Source organism: Coloeus monedula (genome assembly GCF_965178545.1).
Source record: "Coloeus monedula genome assembly, chromosome: 1".
Taxonomy (NCBI): domain Eukaryota; kingdom Metazoa; phylum Chordata; class Aves; order Passeriformes; family Corvidae; genus Coloeus; species Coloeus monedula.
Genome location: NC_138781.1, coordinates 154,793,859 through 154,813,519, shown reverse-complemented (window position 1 = coordinate 154,813,519; position 19,661 = coordinate 154,793,859). Strand labels below are relative to the sequence as shown.

Sequence of the window (19,661 nt, the reverse complement as noted above, 5' to 3'; positions counted from 1 at the left end):
TTGTTTTAATTGGATGGATGTGACTCTGGTGCCTTTGATAGATGTCTAATTTGGGAACCATGTGTTCCTAGGTTTCCCTTACAAACAATGGGAAGAGAGTAGCTTTTTCGGGGCTACATCAGGGCACCTAAATTGGGTTTCTACTCTGAATTGCTCTTTGAAGGAGCCCTGTTTCTCCATTCTGTAGAAAGAGCCTTTCAAAGAAGAGTGTCCTCTTGCCTGGGACCTTAAATGTGTGTTGCATGAGAACTCTCTGGGGTATAATACCCTGTAGTAATTCTGCTTACTCTCTGTGTGGAACACACCATCTGCTGAGCAGTGCCAGCACTGAATGTGCAGTCACACAGAGATTCACTTTTTCTGGCTACTGTGCTGGAAAAGGGGAGGGACCCCTGTGGACACAGATATCCACAGTCTCACTGAAATCACTTGGGAATTTCTCAGCAGACAGGGGAGCCTGGGGAGCAGTTCAGCTGGGTGCTGGTGCATTTTCAGAATAATGTTTTAATGGAAAAATGTGACAGCCTTAGGATATTATGAGAAATAGGGTGGGCTGTGGATGTGTTTGCTCAGCCTGTAAGCTGTGTTGTGGGGAGGGTTTACTATGCCCTTTGCATTTCATCATGAGCATTTATGAGCTCTACAAGAGAGCTGGACAGGGATTTTTGACAAGGGCATGTAGTGATAGGTAAAGGGTAATGGTTTTAAATTGGAGGAGGGCAGGTTTAGGTTAAATATCACGAAGAAATTCTTCACTGTGAGGAGGGTGAGGCACTGGAACATGTTGGCCAGAGAAGCTGCGGATGCTGGATCCCTGGAAGTGTTCAAGACCGGGTTGGATGGGGCCCTGAGGAACTTGGTCTTGTGAAAGGTGTCCTTGGCCATGGCAGAGGGATTGGAAACAGAGGATCTTTAAGGTCCCTTCCAGCCCAAAGCATTCCATGATGCTCTGATTCTGTCACTGAGGTGACAGAGAGCCTTCATGTGACACCAAATATGGAAACCTCATCCATCATCAATGTAGGCATTATTTGAAGGAAAAAAGGCAGAATCGACCTTGGCTTCAGCAGCCACAAACAGGTGATTTTCCTGGCACTGAGGGACTTCAAAATCCACAGTGTGAAGATTCAGTGTGATTTCAGAAAGGAAGAGAGAGTTACACAAGGCATTATACTGCAAGGTGTAATCATATAATTGCTGTGATGCTCTGTTGTACCTACACCTTGATACAAATTATAATGTTAGTACAGACACTATTGCAGGCTCATTACACTGCCAGGGCCGCCTGCCACTGTAGCTGGAAAAAACCACCACATTTTTCCTTATAAATTTGTTTCCATGGTGGGTGGCACTTTATGGATTGGTTCACTTGCAGGGAAAGAATATCTGACAACAAACATTCGCCAAAAAATATTCAGTGAATATGGGCAGAGAGTGGAGGTATTCTTTTAAAAGAAGCATTTTTAAAAGAGTGGGGAAAAAAAACCCTTAAATCTTGAGGCTATAAAGTGGTCTATGTGCAATGTTTTATAAAAGAAAAGAAAAGAACAAATAAAGGTAGTACTATATATAGGAGTCATCAACTGACTGCAGGGAATTAAATGTGCTGGAGGAACTGCTGCACAGAGAACCACCTGCATAATTAAAGAACAGAGCTGATGGGCTCTGAGAAAGCTCCTCTGAGAAACTACTTTCATGAAATATTCTTGACTTTAAGAAAAAATTTCTCACCAGGTCCCTTCCCCTTTAAGTGCAATCTTCAATGGGAAAAATTATTTCAACATAGAAAAAATTTGCAATACTATCTCCATAAAAATATGAAACCCACCCACCCCTTACCCCAAATCCCTCTTTCTTACCAGGCTGTCTGGTCTCAAGTTTTGGGAGACAACTTTTAGGGAAGCCTGCATTTGCCCTGTATTGCCTTATCCATGGATAGAATTACAAGGGGCTAAACTTCATTGCAAGGGGATGAGACAACTCAAATGTTTAGGTTGGGAGAATCCCACCTTTTGAAAGAAACTGGATAATTTCTCTTGTGGGAATGGAATAATGATGGAGATACAGGGTGTGTCTGAATCTCTGTCACTGCACTGGGTGCTGCTGAGATTCTGGAATCCTGAAATTCTCAGTCTGGAAAGGAAAAAAAAAACAACCAAAAAACCATGGTAATAAATAATGTTTGCTTTAACCTTCTTGTGTTTCTATTTTCACCTCTCTACTTTATTCTTGTGGAACCTGACAGCTACACATGTTCAGCATTCATTATACACAAGTCCCCAGAGGAGCCCTTGGCAGCTGAGGGCTTGCTTATTCTTGAAAGAATTAAAATGAAAATTAAGAAACTGTTTCAGCAGAGTCCTATGGACACAAGGATGGAGTGCTGGCAATGGGGATTTGTGTTTGTCACTTTACAGGGAAGGTTTCTCTACAGAAAGCCCTAAGGGGCAGCAGAATCACACCATTCCTGGCCAGGAATTGCTACAACAAACACAATACTGCCATTACCTACCTTCCTCCCCTCCCTCCCCTCCCTCCCCTCCCTCCCTCCCTCCCTCCCTCCCTTCCTCCCTTCCTCCCTTCCTCCCTTCCTCCCTTCCTCCCTTCCTTCCTTCCTTCCTTCCTTCCTTCCTTCCTTCCTTCCTTCCTTCCTTCCTTCCTTCCTTCCTTCCTTCCTTCCTTCCTTCCTTCCTTCCTTCCTTCCTTCCTTCCTTCCTTCCTTCCTTCCTTCCTTCCTTCCTTCCTTCCTTCCTTCCTTCCTTCCCCTCCTCCCCTTCTCCTCTCCTCCTCTCCTCCCTGCCCTGTGTTTCTCTCCACTCCTTTCTCATTCTCTTTTGTTTTTCCCTTTGTTTTCTGTCCTATTTCCTTAATTTGCTTTTGAAACAGCTTGGAGGAAAAGAGACTTAAATGACCAGATCATTCTTCTTTTCCAAACTCACAGCCCTATCATTACATTTTATTGATAATAGGTTATTAATACTATTTTAGTGCTAGTGAATGTTCCTGAGTCAAGATCTTCTTCTGACATGTCTCTTTCCAGAACATGTACTCTGTAAGACATATTGTCTCTTGCTTTTAAAATGTTTGAGATCTTTGGGATTCTTTTCATAGGGAAGGTTCTAAGAAATGATGTTTAAAAGTGAGGTTTAAGTCCCTCCTCATCAAACAGATCTCAGTGTGATCTGGTTTCAGGAAAGAGTGTTATCTGCAGTTAAATTCCTTTCAGAAAAGCTTCCTTCAACAAGAAGCTTGTACAAACAAAGGACATGATTGGTTTATGGGCTGCCAGTGCACACGGCCAGCTCCTGTCCAGCCTCTCACCCACCTGCACCCCCAAGTCCTTCTGGGCAAGGCTGCTCTCAGTCCCTTCATTCCCCAGCCCCAACCCAAATGCAGCACCAGCACCTGGTCTTGTTAAACCTGATTAGATTTCCATGAGCCACTTCTTGAGCTTGTTCTGGATGGCTCCATCCTTCAGGAGTGTCAGCAGCATCACTCAGCTTGGTGTCATCTGCAAATTTACATACTTAGAGCTTCCTAGTCCCTCTAATTATGGGCCTTTGAAATGATGATAATGTAAGGCTGTTAAAAATTGAAAAATGGTCCATATGTATAGTTATAAAGCAATTTTCCTGATCTCACTCACAAAAAAAGTAATATTTGATGTTGAAGCCAGTGAATAAAATATTACAGAATGGGAATTATTATGTATCCCTAATCAAGAATTATAATTTTATGAGAAGGAGGTCATCGCTAACAAAACTAATTTTCTTCTGTGGAGTTACAGTTTGGTTGATATGGTAACTACCTTGATAAAGTACATTTGTTCTTTAATAAAGTACAGTGTTTCTTAGGCATTGTTACTATGTATTGAATTGCATTTGCATTAAAAAGTAGCACTCTACAGTGGATTAAAAGCTGACTGATCTCATGTAGCAGATGTCAGTGGAAATTCAGCCATCATTCGTAGTGCAACTCTAAAGGGAAATATAGCACTGCTGGTGCTATTAAAAATTTCCATGAACCCCATGGATATGAATGCAAAATCTGTGCTGATAAAAATTTTGGATAAAACAAATGATTGACAGAATAGTATATAAAGTTGAAGACAATAAATAAGTTTTAAATAATACGTATTTAAAGGCAACTGCAAGCAGAGGATGTAACAAGGAGCAGAGGCTGAAAACTCAGGTCAGTCAGCTGTATTTTCTCTTCTGTAAATCCATAAAGATTTACAAATTAGCAGACCCTTAGCTGCAGTGCAGATTTTGTTACTGTCTCTGCCATTTGCAGTGGATGCTCATTGCTGCAAATCCTCTGAGCATCACAAGTATTTGCTCAGAGTTTTGCGTGGTGGTAGCAGAAGGAACAGGCAGAAACACTCTGGCACTAAAATGTTCACCTATATCAGGGGTTTCATAGAAAGGCTCCAAAGGAGAAGGACAGCTTTTTTCTTGCCTTCCCAACAATGCAGTGCTGGGTGTAGCAATGAGACCTGGTGTCTCCTTGGGACTTATGGATGTGCTGTCAGTCCAGCACTCTGCTCCTTTGGACACACGGAACCATGATAATAACTGGGATGGTAAAGTATGAGCCTCTGTGGATTATTCTGTGGCTGGAAAGTGAGAATTGCAATAATTTTCTTTCCCTTGCTGACTATGCCTTAGATGCAGGCAGGCAGGGAGGAGCCAGAAGGAGCACAGGATGTTTGTAAAATAAAGGCAAAAGGGAGGCTACGGTTCTTTAAGAGGCAAGAAGAGATTGTCCTATCACTATCCTTTTTTATAAGCCCCTTTTAATTAGTGGAAGGTGCTATAAGGTCTTCCTGGAACTTTCCCTTCTTCAGGCTGAACAACCCCACCTCTCTCAGTCTGTCTTTATAGGAGAGGTGCTCCAGGCCTCAGATCATCCTTATGGATTTCTCTGGACCTGCTCTAACAAGTCCAATATTATAATTATATATATTTATTGTTGCTGTTGTCGTTGCTATTGTTACTATTTTTATAGTAGTTGTTATTATTATTATTATTATTATTATTATTATATTGGACCTATACAGGCCAAATATCTCTAACAGTTCTTCTCATTAAACTGATTCCTTGAGCTGCCTGTCCCCATTGTTTACAAGTGTGCAATAACCTACTGATTTGGGAAAAGAAAGCAAAACCAGAAGTTATTTCAAAGGTTTGGCAGGAAGGAGGTGGATACATAGTTCTCTGTGGAAAAGCATTTATCTGCAATTGTGTTGACACTAATTGGGAGCATGAGAAATGGCTGAGAAAGGCTGGGTATTTTCATGACTTTTTGAAGCTTGTCTTTAAGGGTGAATATTCTTCAAAGTTTTAGTCATATTTAACTCTGATTTCTGCTTGAACAAACTCAAGGAGGTTTTCCAGACTAGGAGCTGTCCTTTCTGAAAAGTTTGGGCAGTGCACCATGTCAGCTGGCCCTTCAGAACTTCCAACCAATACAAGAGTGGAAGCACATTCTGTATTTTCTTATGTTTTTTTGTGACTTTCATGCACATTTACGGGCAGGAGAAAGACACAAACCCAGAGTGTTGTCTGAGCTGATGGAAAGGCTCAGTTCGCCTATCCTGACTGTCTTCCTGTCTGGTCAGGCAGAAAAAAGTGCCTCAAAACCAGACATAGTATATTGGGTCTCTTGTCCATCATGAAGTTAGGGAATAGGAGAGAGGAAGGGTATTTAGGATGTACAGAGCCTGGGCTGGAATTATTGCTGAATTATTGCCACGTGCAAGAATCTGAACAACACCCAGAAGATCAGCTTTTGTAAGTTCTGCAGATGTGTTTCCTTGGGATAATTCTGTACTGGTTCTTTTGCTTTTCAGATGTCCTGTGCCCAAATGTCCATGTGGAAGGAGATCGGTTCAAACACACCAATGGGGGCACTGATGAAATTCCAGGTAAACAGACACACTTTTCTGCTGTACCTCTGGGAACTGAAATAGTATAACTGTGCATTTCTAGTGTGATGCTCTGATTACTTACATCTTTCCTAGCTGGAGTTTTCTTATTCCAACACATGTTCAGTGGTGGAGAAGTGTATTACAAACTGTGAGGCTCCAAATGAGATAAAGGTTGACAGCCAACACCAAATTAATCACATCAAGCATCTTTTGATATGGCATCAAATTAAAAAGCCAGTGGAGCTTAGTGCAGTAGCTAGAGGAATGCAATAAGTTTTGGAGATCACTTTTTTCTTACCACTGCACACTTAGTGACTTTTAATGTCCATTTATTTGATCTGTGATTGTTGTGGAAATCCAAGCACAATGGTAGTTATCACTGGAGAAGGTTTACGTGTGTTTTTATATAAATAAAAGATTTTCTGAAGCACTGGTGAGACATCAAGGGGAAATACAGTCTGGTGATATCTCTGCTTTTCTGTGAGCTCTGATATATCTTTTCAGCCAGCTGAAGGACTTAATCTGTCAGATATATGCGTGGACTGTGCCTCTTTTCCAGCCTCCAAAGACTGTTTGAGCTGTTGGCAGAGAAAAGATGCCCATCAAGGTTGCGCTGGGAATAATTGTGACTGACCCAAGAACACAAGTCACTGCAGTGGGAGGCTGAAGGCTCTTCTGCAGCTTGATTATGAGTAGAAATGGTCAATGTTTGACAGCTTTGAAACTCACTCAGAATTTTTTCCTTGGAGGATTTTCACTCCTTGCAGAAAATATCAGCTCCAACTGGGCTGTCTGTGGGCAGCTTATTTTGGCTGCGGTCTGATTACATCTGAGCCTGTGATTATGTTGTGTGGTAACATCTCTTCTGGTCATTAGACTCAAGCAGATCATCCCCAAACACCTATTTTGAGCTGCTGTCTATCGCTGGGTCTTGCATTAACCTGTCCTGAAAGTCCTCCTGTTGCTGGCCGGGCAAACTTCAGAGCAATTCAGCCCTACTGATTCTGAATGAACCTATCTGCAGGGGAAGCCACTGCTCAAAATGAGTGGCAGGATTGTGTCCCTTCTCAGATGATCACATTCTGTGATTCTTTCCAGAAGAATGGATTTGCAAAAGGACTCCTATAGCCAGTTCATATTTATCTGAATTTTGATTCAAGTGCTAATTAGTAGACTCTATGCTTTTATTTGACTTCTAAAATATATCTTTTGTTGAGCAATGTAAAGAACAGGAATGCCAATTCAGATCTGGCACAAAAGTTTTGAGTAGAATGCCTATTTACAGTAATATTTATATATGTGTGTATATACATACATATATACACATATATACATATATATATGTGTGTGCGTGTATATATACATATATATATATACACTTAGTCTCTTCCGTAATGCTTTTGAGGTTTTTTTTTTTTCCTTTTATGTTCAAATTCCACTTCCCTGCTAGGAAAGAAGCCAATATTCAGCCTGTTAATGTAGAAGATTGTCTCAGAATGTCTCAGATCTGTATGTTAGTTCAGGTTGGAAGGGCCCTATGGAAATCATCTAGTCTAACCTCCCACTCAAAATAGGGTCTCCTTTGAAACTGGGCCCATTTTAAAGTTAGATCAGATGTCTCAGGACCTTGTATAATTGAGTTTTCAGTATCTCCAAAGATGGATACTTCGCAGATCCTCTGGGCAACTGTTCCAGTTTGGTCAGAATCACAGTGATTTTTTAAAATTTTTTCACTATATTAGGGAATTCCCTAAGCAGAAATTAATTTTTTTGCACCATCTGGTCAGGCTGATCATTCAGGGCTGGTCATTTATTTGACCTAAGAGATCTCTGCTCACTACAAACATTCACCATACCATTCGGTGTCTTAACAACAGATTAGTTACAGTATTTAATTAAAAGTGACAACTCCAGTCCCTCACCAACAATACAGAGGATTTGCAGAAGGCTCCTGATTGCTCCAATATGGTGAGAAAATTATTTCACATCTTGTTCATGGTGATTAGGAAAATGTGTGCCTCTTCCCTGGAAGAAATGGAACAGATAGTCTGGGTCTGCTATGGATTATTGTGCTGCTGGAGATGGATCATGTAAGATTAAAGTGCTGTTCCACTTCTCATGTGCTCCTTACTTAATTCATAGCATTTTCTGAAGACTCTGGGCTCCTGGGTCTGATTCCAACAGAAAAACATTGTCCTCTTCCAGCTAAACTGGAAAACTTGGTCCACTGTGCTGTGCTTCCCATTCCAAAAGGATGTGTTGTGCTGAAAGGCTTTTGTGTTTTACTGCAAATGGGACTGCACTTCAGCTTTGAGGCACAGCCTGTGTCCTGCTCTCTCAGACCTGTGAGGGAGGTTCAGCTCTGGGAGGTCTGTGAGTGACAGCACTGAGGGGGAGGCTGTTCCTCTGCCACCCAGGTCCTCATATGTACAAGGCTTTTAGGGTAACACCTGTGCCTTGTGCTCCGGTTGGAACCAGAATTGATCCTTGCCCAACAGGCTCCTAACACTGAACTTTGTAGCTGTATCTTGCACAAACTTGTTTCTCAATGGACACTAAGTGCAGTCTCATAGAGTAGAAGTTGCAGTAAATCTCGTTTTGGGGACAAAGAAAACAGTATTTAAAAGCTCTTAGATTTAACACCTTTTCCTCTCTCAGAGAATGACAAGACATCAGAACTGAAGGTCAGAGGGGCAAAAATCTTTCTGTGAATTTTTTTTAATTTTTTTTTTGTCTTATATTCAACAGCAGAAGGCACAGACAATTGTTTCACACAAGACATCACCAGGTCCAGCCCTTTCTTGTCTACCCTACCTGCATACAAGTTATAGCATGACTTGCTACATTTAGTTCTGTGCCTGCATTTAAGTGGATGTGAATTGAGTCACTCTGTATCAGCAGAAGTAAAAATAAAAGCTAAACCATAAAACCAGCCATAAAAGGAGGAACTCTGTGAGATGAAGGGAAACAGTGGTGTGGATGAGGTGGAAGATTCATAGATTTCGTTAAGTCAGAGGCTGAAGAGTGGGGGTGAGGGTAGTGAGGGTTGCTCCATGCAGAATGAAATTACTGCATCAAAAAACCACATTGTGATCTGGAGAAGAGCCAATGCTCTAAACTGATACTTTCCTTTTAAAACACAGTTTGTTTTTTTTATTCTTTAGATAAACAGCAGTAAGTAAATCTCATCTATCTGGACTTCAGCAAGCATTTGTTGAGCACTGCATTGAAAGTCACTGCTAAAGTGAAAAAGGGTAGAGATTAATAAACGTAAATTGAGCCAGAAACTGCCTGGCAGGGTGACAATTACGAAGTTTCTAGGAAAGGGAGTAACAAGTCAGACTGTAGGAAGTGATTAAGCCCATCAGGGTCTACTTTTAGGTCTAATCTCCCCTGTGAGTTTCCACTCTATAGACTGGGATCAAAATATCCCTGAAGGAGGAACTGGTTGGCTCCAAAACACAGGGATTTTTTTCCAACTAACTAGGGACTATTAGTTTAAAAGGCCTGTTTTGGTAGGTATGGATCAATATCAGGACTATAAACTATAAACTCCTCCTATGGGAACTGCTGGTGTTTTAGTCAGCAGATGTTTGTACGTCACAGTCCTGTAGAGCTGGGGAAAATGCAAAGGTCATTGCTGGACAAGGCAGAGAAGGGAAGAATTCCTGAGACTGGAAAGGGCTTTTGGCTACTGCTCATCTAGAAAAGCGTGCTCAGACCTCCTTAGCTCAGGAACGATGGATTCAGCCTTGAGGAGCTATTAGAGTGTTCAGGAGACAGAGGCGATTAAAAACCTGGGCTTGGTTAATCTTGCAGGGTGCAGGTGGAAAGGGGAGATAATACTGCTCTCTGTTAATAGATCAGGAGAACAGCAGGAGGGAGACAGGGGAACCACTCAAGCTGAAGGACAAAGGCAGCAATAAGAAATGAAATCAGCTGTTTGAGAGATACATTCAAGACATCAGAAGAAGACTTGAAGCTGTCAGAGATATGAAGTGCTGGGACGAGAGGTGAAATAGTACTAATGGAGACAAATAAACAGTGATGGATAGTCATGAGTCCTCTCATAGCAGAGGTTTGTACTCTATGACCCTCTGGTCTCAAAGCATTTAAATAAAAAATCTCCAGCTGTATCATTCAGGAAGGGTTGCTACAGTGAAATAGGGTTTCATGAGCAAGAATAGATTGATATATATATATATATAGGCAGCTTTAATACTGAAAAAATTTTGTCAGTGAAGTGAAGCAGCATCTGCTTAACAGTACATAAAACATGAATTTAGAATCTAGCGCTGAATATGTTGCTGAATGCATTAGAAATCAACAGAGAACTTTGAAAGAAAGCAAGGAATCTACTTAGAATATCACTTTATCCTTCAGGAAGTCTGATAGTTTAAACCAATGCTTAATAATGGTTTAAACAAAGTCCTTACAGCATTATTGTGGGTACTATGTTTCGGTTGGGTTTTTTTAAAGAGAAATAAAGACAAGAGGGTTTAACTCATCTGCCCTAAAATATTCAATAAAGCGTCCCCTTATCTTACTTAATCTTATCATACTTAATACCTCTTATTATGCTGAATTGTCATTTTCATTCCATTAGCATATACCAAAGGATGGAAAACCAGGCAGGGAAACACATTGGTAATATTTTGCATCATGAAGATGTGCCCTTTGTGTATTTTTAGAAGCTATAATACTGCATCAAAGCTACACTTGAATGTTATTTAAAATGAAATATACTTCTTGAGGTTTTTAAGACTTCACATTCGAATTATTTGCATTTTAAACTAGACCTGCTGGGCATGGGATTTGGTTGCAGAAATCTGGATGATCGCTAGAATTAAGAATGAGCTGAGCTCTAGTCCTGAACATTACTAGAGGAGATAAAACTCCTGAACAGATACTGGCTGCTGCTTTCAGGGGACTCTGCCACGGAAGTAAAGAAAGGCCTGAAGTGATTTCCACAGGGTCTTAAGAAAAATAAACCCTGGGGAGGGACAATTACAACCACTACATGGGATTAAACATCCCACACTGGATGGTGTTAATAGGGCAAGGGAGGAACATGAAAGCCCTGACTTCAACTCCTGAGTAGTCGCACAGGCTGTGTGTGTGAACAAGAGCAGAAACTGCATTATGGGTTGTACCACAGACTGACCTCAGCCTCCAACTCTCTTCCCTGTCTCTGAAACCTCCATGTGCAAATGACCAAAATTCCAACACATTTACGACCTGCATGTTTTTCTGTGACTCTCTAAAGGATGTTTGGGCATTTTACAATGAAGGCACTGGTTGTAAAACTAGTCCACTACAATTACAGACTGCAGTGGCTGTGTTTAGCTGTCAGTGTGTCTCCAGTTCCTGCGGTTTGCAGCACATGGGTTCACATTCCAGAGGTGCCAGTGACTCACTAGCTAATTACAATATCCCTGGGACTATTTATATGTGCCCACTAAAGCATGTGGTAGTATGAGAAAATCGGAGTGTCCAGGCTGCTGAACCTGCAGAACGAGCGCATTCGACCGACATCCTCCTGGGGAAAAAAATGTATTTGTGGTGCCTGTGTGACAGGCATTGTGCCCTCCCTTTGCACGTGGCAGTCTCCTTGGGAAGCCCCCGAGAGGCCAGTGAATAGTCCACGAACAGCTGATATTTGTGAGGGATCGCTGCCTTGGGTCAGTGGATGCGCAGTCACAGTGGTCGCCAGCAGAGACTGCACACGTGCAGTGCTGGTGGGGCTGGCTGTTCGTGCAGACAGCACCCTCTCCTCTCCATCCTCAGGGTTATGCTCATACAGGCAGGACTGGAAGCAGCTGTGACATTTGTGAGAGATGGGGCAGAAGGACGCAGCCTTGCTGTGCCATGGCACAGTCACTTTTGTGTTTTTCAGTGACCCATCACTAGGCAGTGCTAATGGGATAGGGCTCAAGACTTCTTATTTCCTCCTCCCCCTGCATTTTCTCTAGGAAGTCTCCCAGATAATGTGAAACTGGGCTGAGCTGAATTTGAAACTGAGTTCTGACATACAGACATCTGGTGATAGCTGCTTTAAGTCCTGAGAAGCAAATAGGGAAAGGAACAGCTGACCTGTACCTGTAGTCACAGGAGCTATGTGAGTCTCCTGTGAGCTGGAGAAAATGTCTGGACTTGTGTTGTGAGGTGGATTTGTCCTCTGGGCTGGTGGATGTGATACCTGCAGTACAGGTGATACTATGGAGGTCCTGTTAGCTCATTTTTTAGGAGTTGTACTAGTTTGAAAACAAACCAGTGGGAGGCACCAAGTCAGAATAACAATTTAATGGGGAAGTTTAAAGAAAAGGAAAGAAAAAACAACTAAAAGAAAACACTGGTTCAAACTGACAGAGTCAAGATACAACCTGAGTCCCTGTTAGGCAGGGTGGTGGTAGCAGTCTGCTAGAATTATGGCTGCAGTCCTCTGAAGCGGTGATCCTGTAGAAAAGAGGGTCTGCTCTTCCTCAGAAGGTCCAGTGGTGGCTGTGTAGCTCCTGTCCTCTGGAAATCCAGTGGAAAGGTCCCCTCTCTGGTTTTCAACCTCAGCTTATATCCACGCTGGGATGCTTGGTTCCTCCCTCTGGGTGGAGCATCTCACAATGGGGTAATGAGTCATAAGGCCAGGTGTTGATTGGGCTCATTAACAGATGATAGTCCAGAGGGAGTTATCTATGAGTCATGCGGCAGGACAATGATGGGCCATCAACAGCAAGATAGTCTGGGGGGAGGAGGCAAGGAAACACTGCCCCACCTGATTTCAACGGCTGATGGGGATGGCAATAGAATACACTGCAACCCAGGACAGGAGTCTATACAAGTCTTATGAAGAGAAGCTGAGGGAACTGGGGGTGCTTAGCCTGGAGAAAAAGAGGCTCAGAAGGGACCTTATTGCTCTCCACAACTCCTTGGGAGGAGGGTGTAGTGAGGTGGGGGTCAGTCTCTCATGCCAGGTAACAAGTGACCAGAGGAAATGGCCTCAAGTTGTGCCAGGGGATGTTTTGTTTGGATATAAGGGAAAATATCTCCACTGATTAGATGGTCAAGCATTGAAACAGGCTGACCAGGGAACTGGTGGAATCACCATCCCTGGAAGGCTTTAAAGCCATGTAGATGTGGCACATGGGGACATGGCCTGGTGATAAACCTGGCAGTGTCAGGTTAATGGTTGGACTCAGTGATCTTAGAGATCTTTTCAACCTTAATAATTCTGTGATTCTACCATTCTACTGTGCAATAGTTAACACTATAGCCTAGATCACTGCACTTAAAAAGTCTTTGAAGTTTTTCAGAGGTTGACAAATGGTTCACTTGTGTTCAAAGGCATTTTAATATTCAGTAACTCTAAAAAAACCCAAAAAAACCAGGTCAAGCAGGCAAATAATTACCAAAAAAATCATCTGTGACTTCGAAGCACAGCCAACGCAGTCCTGTGGGCTGGCTCTAACCTGTGCATGCCCAGTGTCCAGACCTGCCAGTCATCCAACATGGGCACCCTGGTTTCTTTAGGGTTTGTGTGACAAGGAATTTCCCTTCTCCAGAAACTAAAGAATTGCTGAGTTAAAATGTACAGTCACCCCAACAGGGAGCAGGGAGTCACCAAAGTGTGCATTGGGATTAGGAGCCTGGAAATACTAGAACATCCTCTAAAGTGTGCACAGCCAGGCTGACACCAACAGAGCTGGAGTGAGTTCTTTGAATTAGAAAAAAACGTTTTAAATGATTTTTTTTTCTTAATATGGTCAGAGACGTAGCTGTTACCCAAAGCCATGGATCTCAATGGACTCCTGACAGAGCAAATGACCTGACAACATCAGGTCTGTGCTGGAGCAGGCAGCATGGCTGAGCTTCTCAAAAACATCAGGAAACACGCAGAATGAACGCTGAATTTACTTTAAAATGTGCTTCTGCAGGAAATAAACTGGTAACAGCTGAGCAGTCCCTGTGAAAGACTTTCCCTGGTCTGAATCCCCACAATGACAAATTCTGACATCTGCATTCACATAAAAGTTTTAACAAAGGTTAATCATACACATGAAAGTGCACGTGAATTATTCAGATCTACCTGCACATTAAACAAAATAAAAATAAATCTGTCCCTAAACCTTTTTTTTTTTCCTTTGACTAGTAGTTTCTTTCTCCCAGAAGTTAAACAGTCCAGGTCTTTTTCTTACTCCAGTGCATTTGAGATTGATGAAAAGGAAATAAATTCAGTTTTGCCTGTTCATACCCAAGAAGCAACCAATCCTTTGGCTATAAAAAGACTAATAGGTTGTCTACCTGTGATATACTCTCAGTTATTTCTCAGTCCAAATATTCTAGATTAATTCTCCTTCAGAAACCAGCCCATGGATTTTTCATCAGTGCAAGCTTTCTCGTTATTGTGGACACATGAGGAGAAGAAGGCATAAATAGAATCTTAATAAACTACTCCAAATTCTTGGAGTTAAATTAGTCTGTCTGATAAGAATTCTCTGTGATGACAGCTGTGGCCAGGTTTTGGGGTAGTGGTAGGTCTAATCTGTTTTGTACTGGTCACCTGGCATAAGCAACCATGACAGTCTCTTAAAGAGTAGAAGTCCCTACCTGCTTTCATATTAGGCCTTGTTCATCACACCTAAAATTACTGGGAATATTTTAATATTCTTGAATAGCTTATTGGTCGAGTTTTCCTATAGCCCAGACAGCATTACAAGGAGAATCTAGCAGGTCTTAGTAAGATGTTTTTCCTTAAATATATTTTCCTACCTTAAAAATAATACTTCTTGCTTGTACAGAGGTCCTCCCCTCCCCACTGCTTTCCCAAGGGATGACTTTGAGGATGTGCCACTTGATGGTCTTCTGGAGGAACACAGAGCACCTTGACACCCGAGGAACTCAAAAGAGGCCTTCAAAATAGAGGAACTAATTAAAACCAGAACCTAATACAAATAGTCCCAGGAAAATTCATCTGGTTCAAGGCTATCTGGCACACAAAGGACATCAAAGGAGTAATGAACTCCTGTTTAATCTTGTAAATCACTAGAGCAGGAAAGGAGCTGAAAGAGGGTCTATGGCAGCAAGCCGAGTGTCCATCACTGAGAAAATGGAGATGACTTCAACACAAGAAAAGCCTTCAGTAATGAGGCAAAGAGTTCAGTGTCAAAACCAGCTTTCAGTCTTGTTCAATATACCACTTGCAACTGTTTGAAAACTGAGAGGCAAAAGGGTAAGAGAGAAGCAGGGTACTGATGTAGATAAACAGAACCATGCATCACATAAAGTGGTGTGTTATTAACATGGGATCAGGTGTTGAAAGGTGCTGCCTCAGAGGCAGCTGCTGTATACATTAATTTATTTCCTGTTTTTACAGCAGGCTGGGGGTTAGATTACAACAGCCTTTACACAAGGTGGGGTGGCCAGAATTGTGTATTCACTTACTTGCTTCTGTTTTTTAATTCTCTCTCATACTGCATCTTTGGCCTAATTTTCTTATTGGTTTATGTTCATTTTATCTTTCCTGAAGTGTTATTTTTTCTTTCCTGTGTAAAGATACCAAGTGCTGTATTTTTCTCCTCTGTTTTGGCTGAAACTTTAGACTGATGTTTCTGAAACAGTGGCCCCATATTGCAGTCCAGTGACTGCCTGCTCACCTGCCTCACTGCCTCTGGAAGATTGCTCCTTTTTGAAGTATTACTCCATTATATACCTCAAGTAAGGTTTCTGCTCCTCATAATCCCAAATGTGGATTGGTGCTCGAGCTGAGGTCAAACTCCTTTTTGTGGTCTGCATGGGACTCTTGGGGCTTATTCCTTTCCTGGGGCCAAGGAAAAGTAGAAATTGTGTCTTCCAGTGCTGTGATGCAGAAGCAAACCAGGATCAGTAAACCAACAGCCTGAGTGGTGGCATCATGTAGTGGGGTAAATCTAATATATAATTTTTTTTTTAAATTGAGACCATCTAAAATGTGCTCTAAGCCAAATTATTGAGTATGACCTAGAAGGTAGCAGGCTTGCTGGAAGATACCTTCTTCATGCTGGTGTAAGACCTGTTCCACCTGCTGGAATCTGGGGATCTGGTGAGAAGAAAGTTGGGTCAGCATGAAGTGTTGCTTGAATCCCAGCTGGAACATCAGTGGAAACAAAGGTTAATAGCAAGAACCTCTTTAAAGCACTCTTGAGGCCCTTAATCTATAGACTCTGGAAAGCTTTATAGTTCCAAAATTCCCTTGCAAGCTTCTTGTAAAATTTAGCTAACAAATTTTTTTAATTACCTGTTCAACCCATTTAGTCATCATTACAGTGCTTCATGCAGGGCATGTGGGCAGCCAATAAATCTCTGGTTTGTTCCTCCAGAGGTGCAGTCCTTAATGCTTTGGGGGTAAGTCAGGGAACCACTGCTGACTGATGATGCTGAATCAAACTGCTGGGAGAGCTGAATGGGGGTTGAATTACCCATGCAAAAATGAGCTGTTCCTTTTTCCATTTTTGCTGAAGAGGTGGAATACAGAGAAATAAACAGGGCAAGAAGACAGAACTCATATCCTTTGTTAGTCTTTGGAAACAATTTCTTCTGACAGCCAGAAATAGTGGGGGAAAAAAATTATTCCAGAGAACTACTTTCTTTCAAACCCCTTTATACAACCATTTGCAATGCCACAGGTCTAAAGAGTGTGAGCTGCAAGACTCATGCACCTGCACTTGTGCAAGGTGTTTGACACAAGCATGACATGCTTGTCTCTAAATTGGAGAGACATGGATTGGACAGAGGGACCACTCAGATAAAGAGCTGGATGGGTTGGCATTCAAACTGTCGTGGTAAGTGGCTCAATGTCTGAGTGGAAACCAGTGATGACTGGTATCCCTTGGGGTTGGTATTGGGGCTGACACTGTTTGACATTTTTTTGGTGACATGGGCAGTGGGATTGAGGCACCCTCAGCAAGTTTGCTGAGCACACCAAGCTGTGAGTGCAGTCACACCCTGGAATAAGGGGATCCAGAGGGAACTGGACAGGCTGGAGAGGTGGGGCTGAACCTTATGAAGTTCAGCAAGGCCAAGTATGAGGTCCTACACGTGAGTCAGAGAATGTATTGATCGCAGCCCTGAGGAGAAGGACTGGAGGGTGCTGGTGCATGAGAAGCTCAACATGTCTCAGCCATGTGCACTTGCAGCCCAAAAAGCCAATCATGTCCTGGGCTGCACCCAAAGCCGCATGGGGAGCAAGAGGGGATTGTGCTCCTATATTCTGTCCTCATGAGACCCCATCTGAAGTGCTGCTCTGGGACACCCATCATAAGAAGGATGTGGAGCTGTGGGAGGAAGTCCACAGGAGGCCAGAAATATGCTCAGAGGGCTGGAGAACCTCTGCTTTGAAGACAGGCTGAGAGATCTGGGGATGCTCAGCCAGGAGAAGAGAGGGGGCCAAGAACACCTTCCTGCAACCTTCAATACTTAAAGGGGGCTGACAAGAAAGCTGGAGAGAGACATTTTAAAAATGCATGTGGTGATTGGACAAGGGGAAATGGCTTCAAACAGAAAGAGTGTAGGTTTAGATTCAATGTGGCAGAAAATCCTTGGAGATGGAGATTTAAAATTATGCCTAAAATCTGATACTCTCTCAGCTCTTGACAGGGTTTCCTTTCCTGTAGAGGAAGAAATGTCAGGAACAGCAAAAATACTGTAGCAGATGATGGCTACTATGACAATAGCATGCTGAATAAAGTCAGTGGCCCCTCTTTGGGATTTGGACACTTATGCTTCTATCCCAGCCCTGAACAGAGACACAAATAGCTGCTTTCAACACAGAGCACTGTGGAAGACAAGGATGCTGAATGTTTAGATACAGGAGGAGAAAAATAACTCTCGTCTATACTCTGCCTTCACATAACTAATTTGCCAGACCTATCTCATTGAATTCACCATGTAACCTTATCTTATGGCATGATAGCATATTTTTTTTTCTCTTTTTTTTTTAGAGTCTATATTAGCACAGAAAATAACTAAGATAGGTAACAAAAACTAGGGCTCTTTACAGTGGCAATAACCTTGCAGACCATGCTGGAAGAATTAAAAGGGACGCTGAGGGCATACAGGCTCTTCCTTGTGGTCACAAGCAATCCGTGAAAACTTAACTTTCAAGAGGGCAGAAATGTTAGACAAGATCATATATTTTCTGGAAGACTCCCAGGTGCTACTGTTTTTCATAGGAATTTATACACTGCTCTGGTGTACAATAAAGTTTAGTGCCGTTGACTATCCTCCAGTAAAAGTAACGTGTGCAATTTTATCACAGGCTGTACAGATTGCTGTTTTCAGAAGTGTCAGTGAACCAGCAGGTGATGACAACCTCCCTGATCTTGGCTACTGGTGGTATTTCATCAGTGCATTGGCAAGGCTGATAATTCAGCTGGGAGGCTGAGCAAAACCAGAGTCAGGAGCATTTACTGCAAAACCTGCTTTGTTTGATATTAGTGCTCATGGCTGGCAATCCACTGTAGTAAATATATTCCAGACTCCACACTTGAGGCTGTTATGTCCAGTGCCTTTCCTGATTCCTTTCTCAACCACTTTCCACATGCCTCTCCAGGTTGTTTTCTCACCAAAAACTTTCACAATTAGAAGTATCCCACTTTTTCCCCCTGTGAGTGTTATCTTGGGATCCTTGGGAACACAAAGCAAGAGACTTTTTTCAGAATCTTCTTTGGGAAAAATAAGAAGCCAGTGATTCTGTGCTGCTTTGAGAAGCCTTTCCAAATGTACACACTGCTGTGTTTTGTGGCTATTAAATATTACATTTTTTACTCTCTTTTTCTGGCTTTGGATGCTGTTTTTATTTTGTGGGGTTTTTGCCCCTGAAGACAGAACAATCAGGAAAATCTCAACATACACATGAGCTTCCACCATGCTGCCCATATCAGATCCTTAATGGAGCCAGGCAGAAATCCAGCTCATATTCAGGGCAACCAACCATGGCCCCTTTAGTCAAGTCTTCAGATAATTATCTTAAAATAAAGGTTGTAGGATCATGGGATGAATACAGAGTTGTTGGATCATGCTTTGGCCATGCTTTAAGGTGCTGGGTGCAGTGTGGACATTTGTCCTGTAAAAGAGAATCTGGCTGCACATTACAGTTAGATGATGTATAAATTGTCCAGTGCCAAGTTTTGTCATCTTCTCCCTGCAACAGAAAGACCTGGGTGTGTTTTCTGATTCTGGAAAAAAGGCTGCTTCCTGTAAGGGGGTTATAACTCTTATGTAGTGACACATTCAGCTGATTTGATCAGCAGAGCAGTGCATAAGAAATTACTTTTCAAGCCAAGTATACTGTTACAAATCTGAGCTTCTCTTTCAGCTCTCTATTTTAATTTTAATATGGACTAGGGTCTGCTGCTTTTCAGGAGATATAATCATGTTAGAGGGTTTCAGTGGCCCCATATTGTTTTAGAAGCTCTAATGAAGTAAGAGGCTTAAGATCAAAGAGCATCTTACTAAATGCCATGTTTATGGCATTACTGATTAAGCAGTTCATGAGCCAATTGGGAAACCACACCTGCCCTATAACACAAAAAGCCACCTTTTAAATCAAAGCAGCTGAGAACAAGAAAATCCTACCTTTTCACCCTGTGCTTCAGCATGGTACAATAGGTAACAGCAACTTTGTCCTTGCTAATTTAGGCAGGTCTGTTCTTCCCCATTCACTTGTAGAGATGACTGGGAAGTTTGGTAAGTGGCATCTCAC

At 42.2% G+C, this 19,661-nt stretch overlaps 1 protein-coding gene across 1 annotated transcript in view; it reads left to right on the top strand.

Moving 5' to 3' along the window:
• Window positions 1–19,661, top strand: part of COL22A1 (collagen type XXII alpha 1 chain) — a gene marked incomplete at both ends in the record, with an annotated part of 202,859 nt that overhangs the window by 36,715 nt on the left and 146,483 nt on the right. Inside the window, one exon of the mRNA XM_082293334.1 lies at window positions 5,852–5,926. Within this exon, the coding sequence (XP_082149460.1) occupies window positions 5,852–5,926 (75 nt within the window). The remainder of the gene's footprint in view (window positions 1–5,851; window positions 5,927–19,661) is intronic.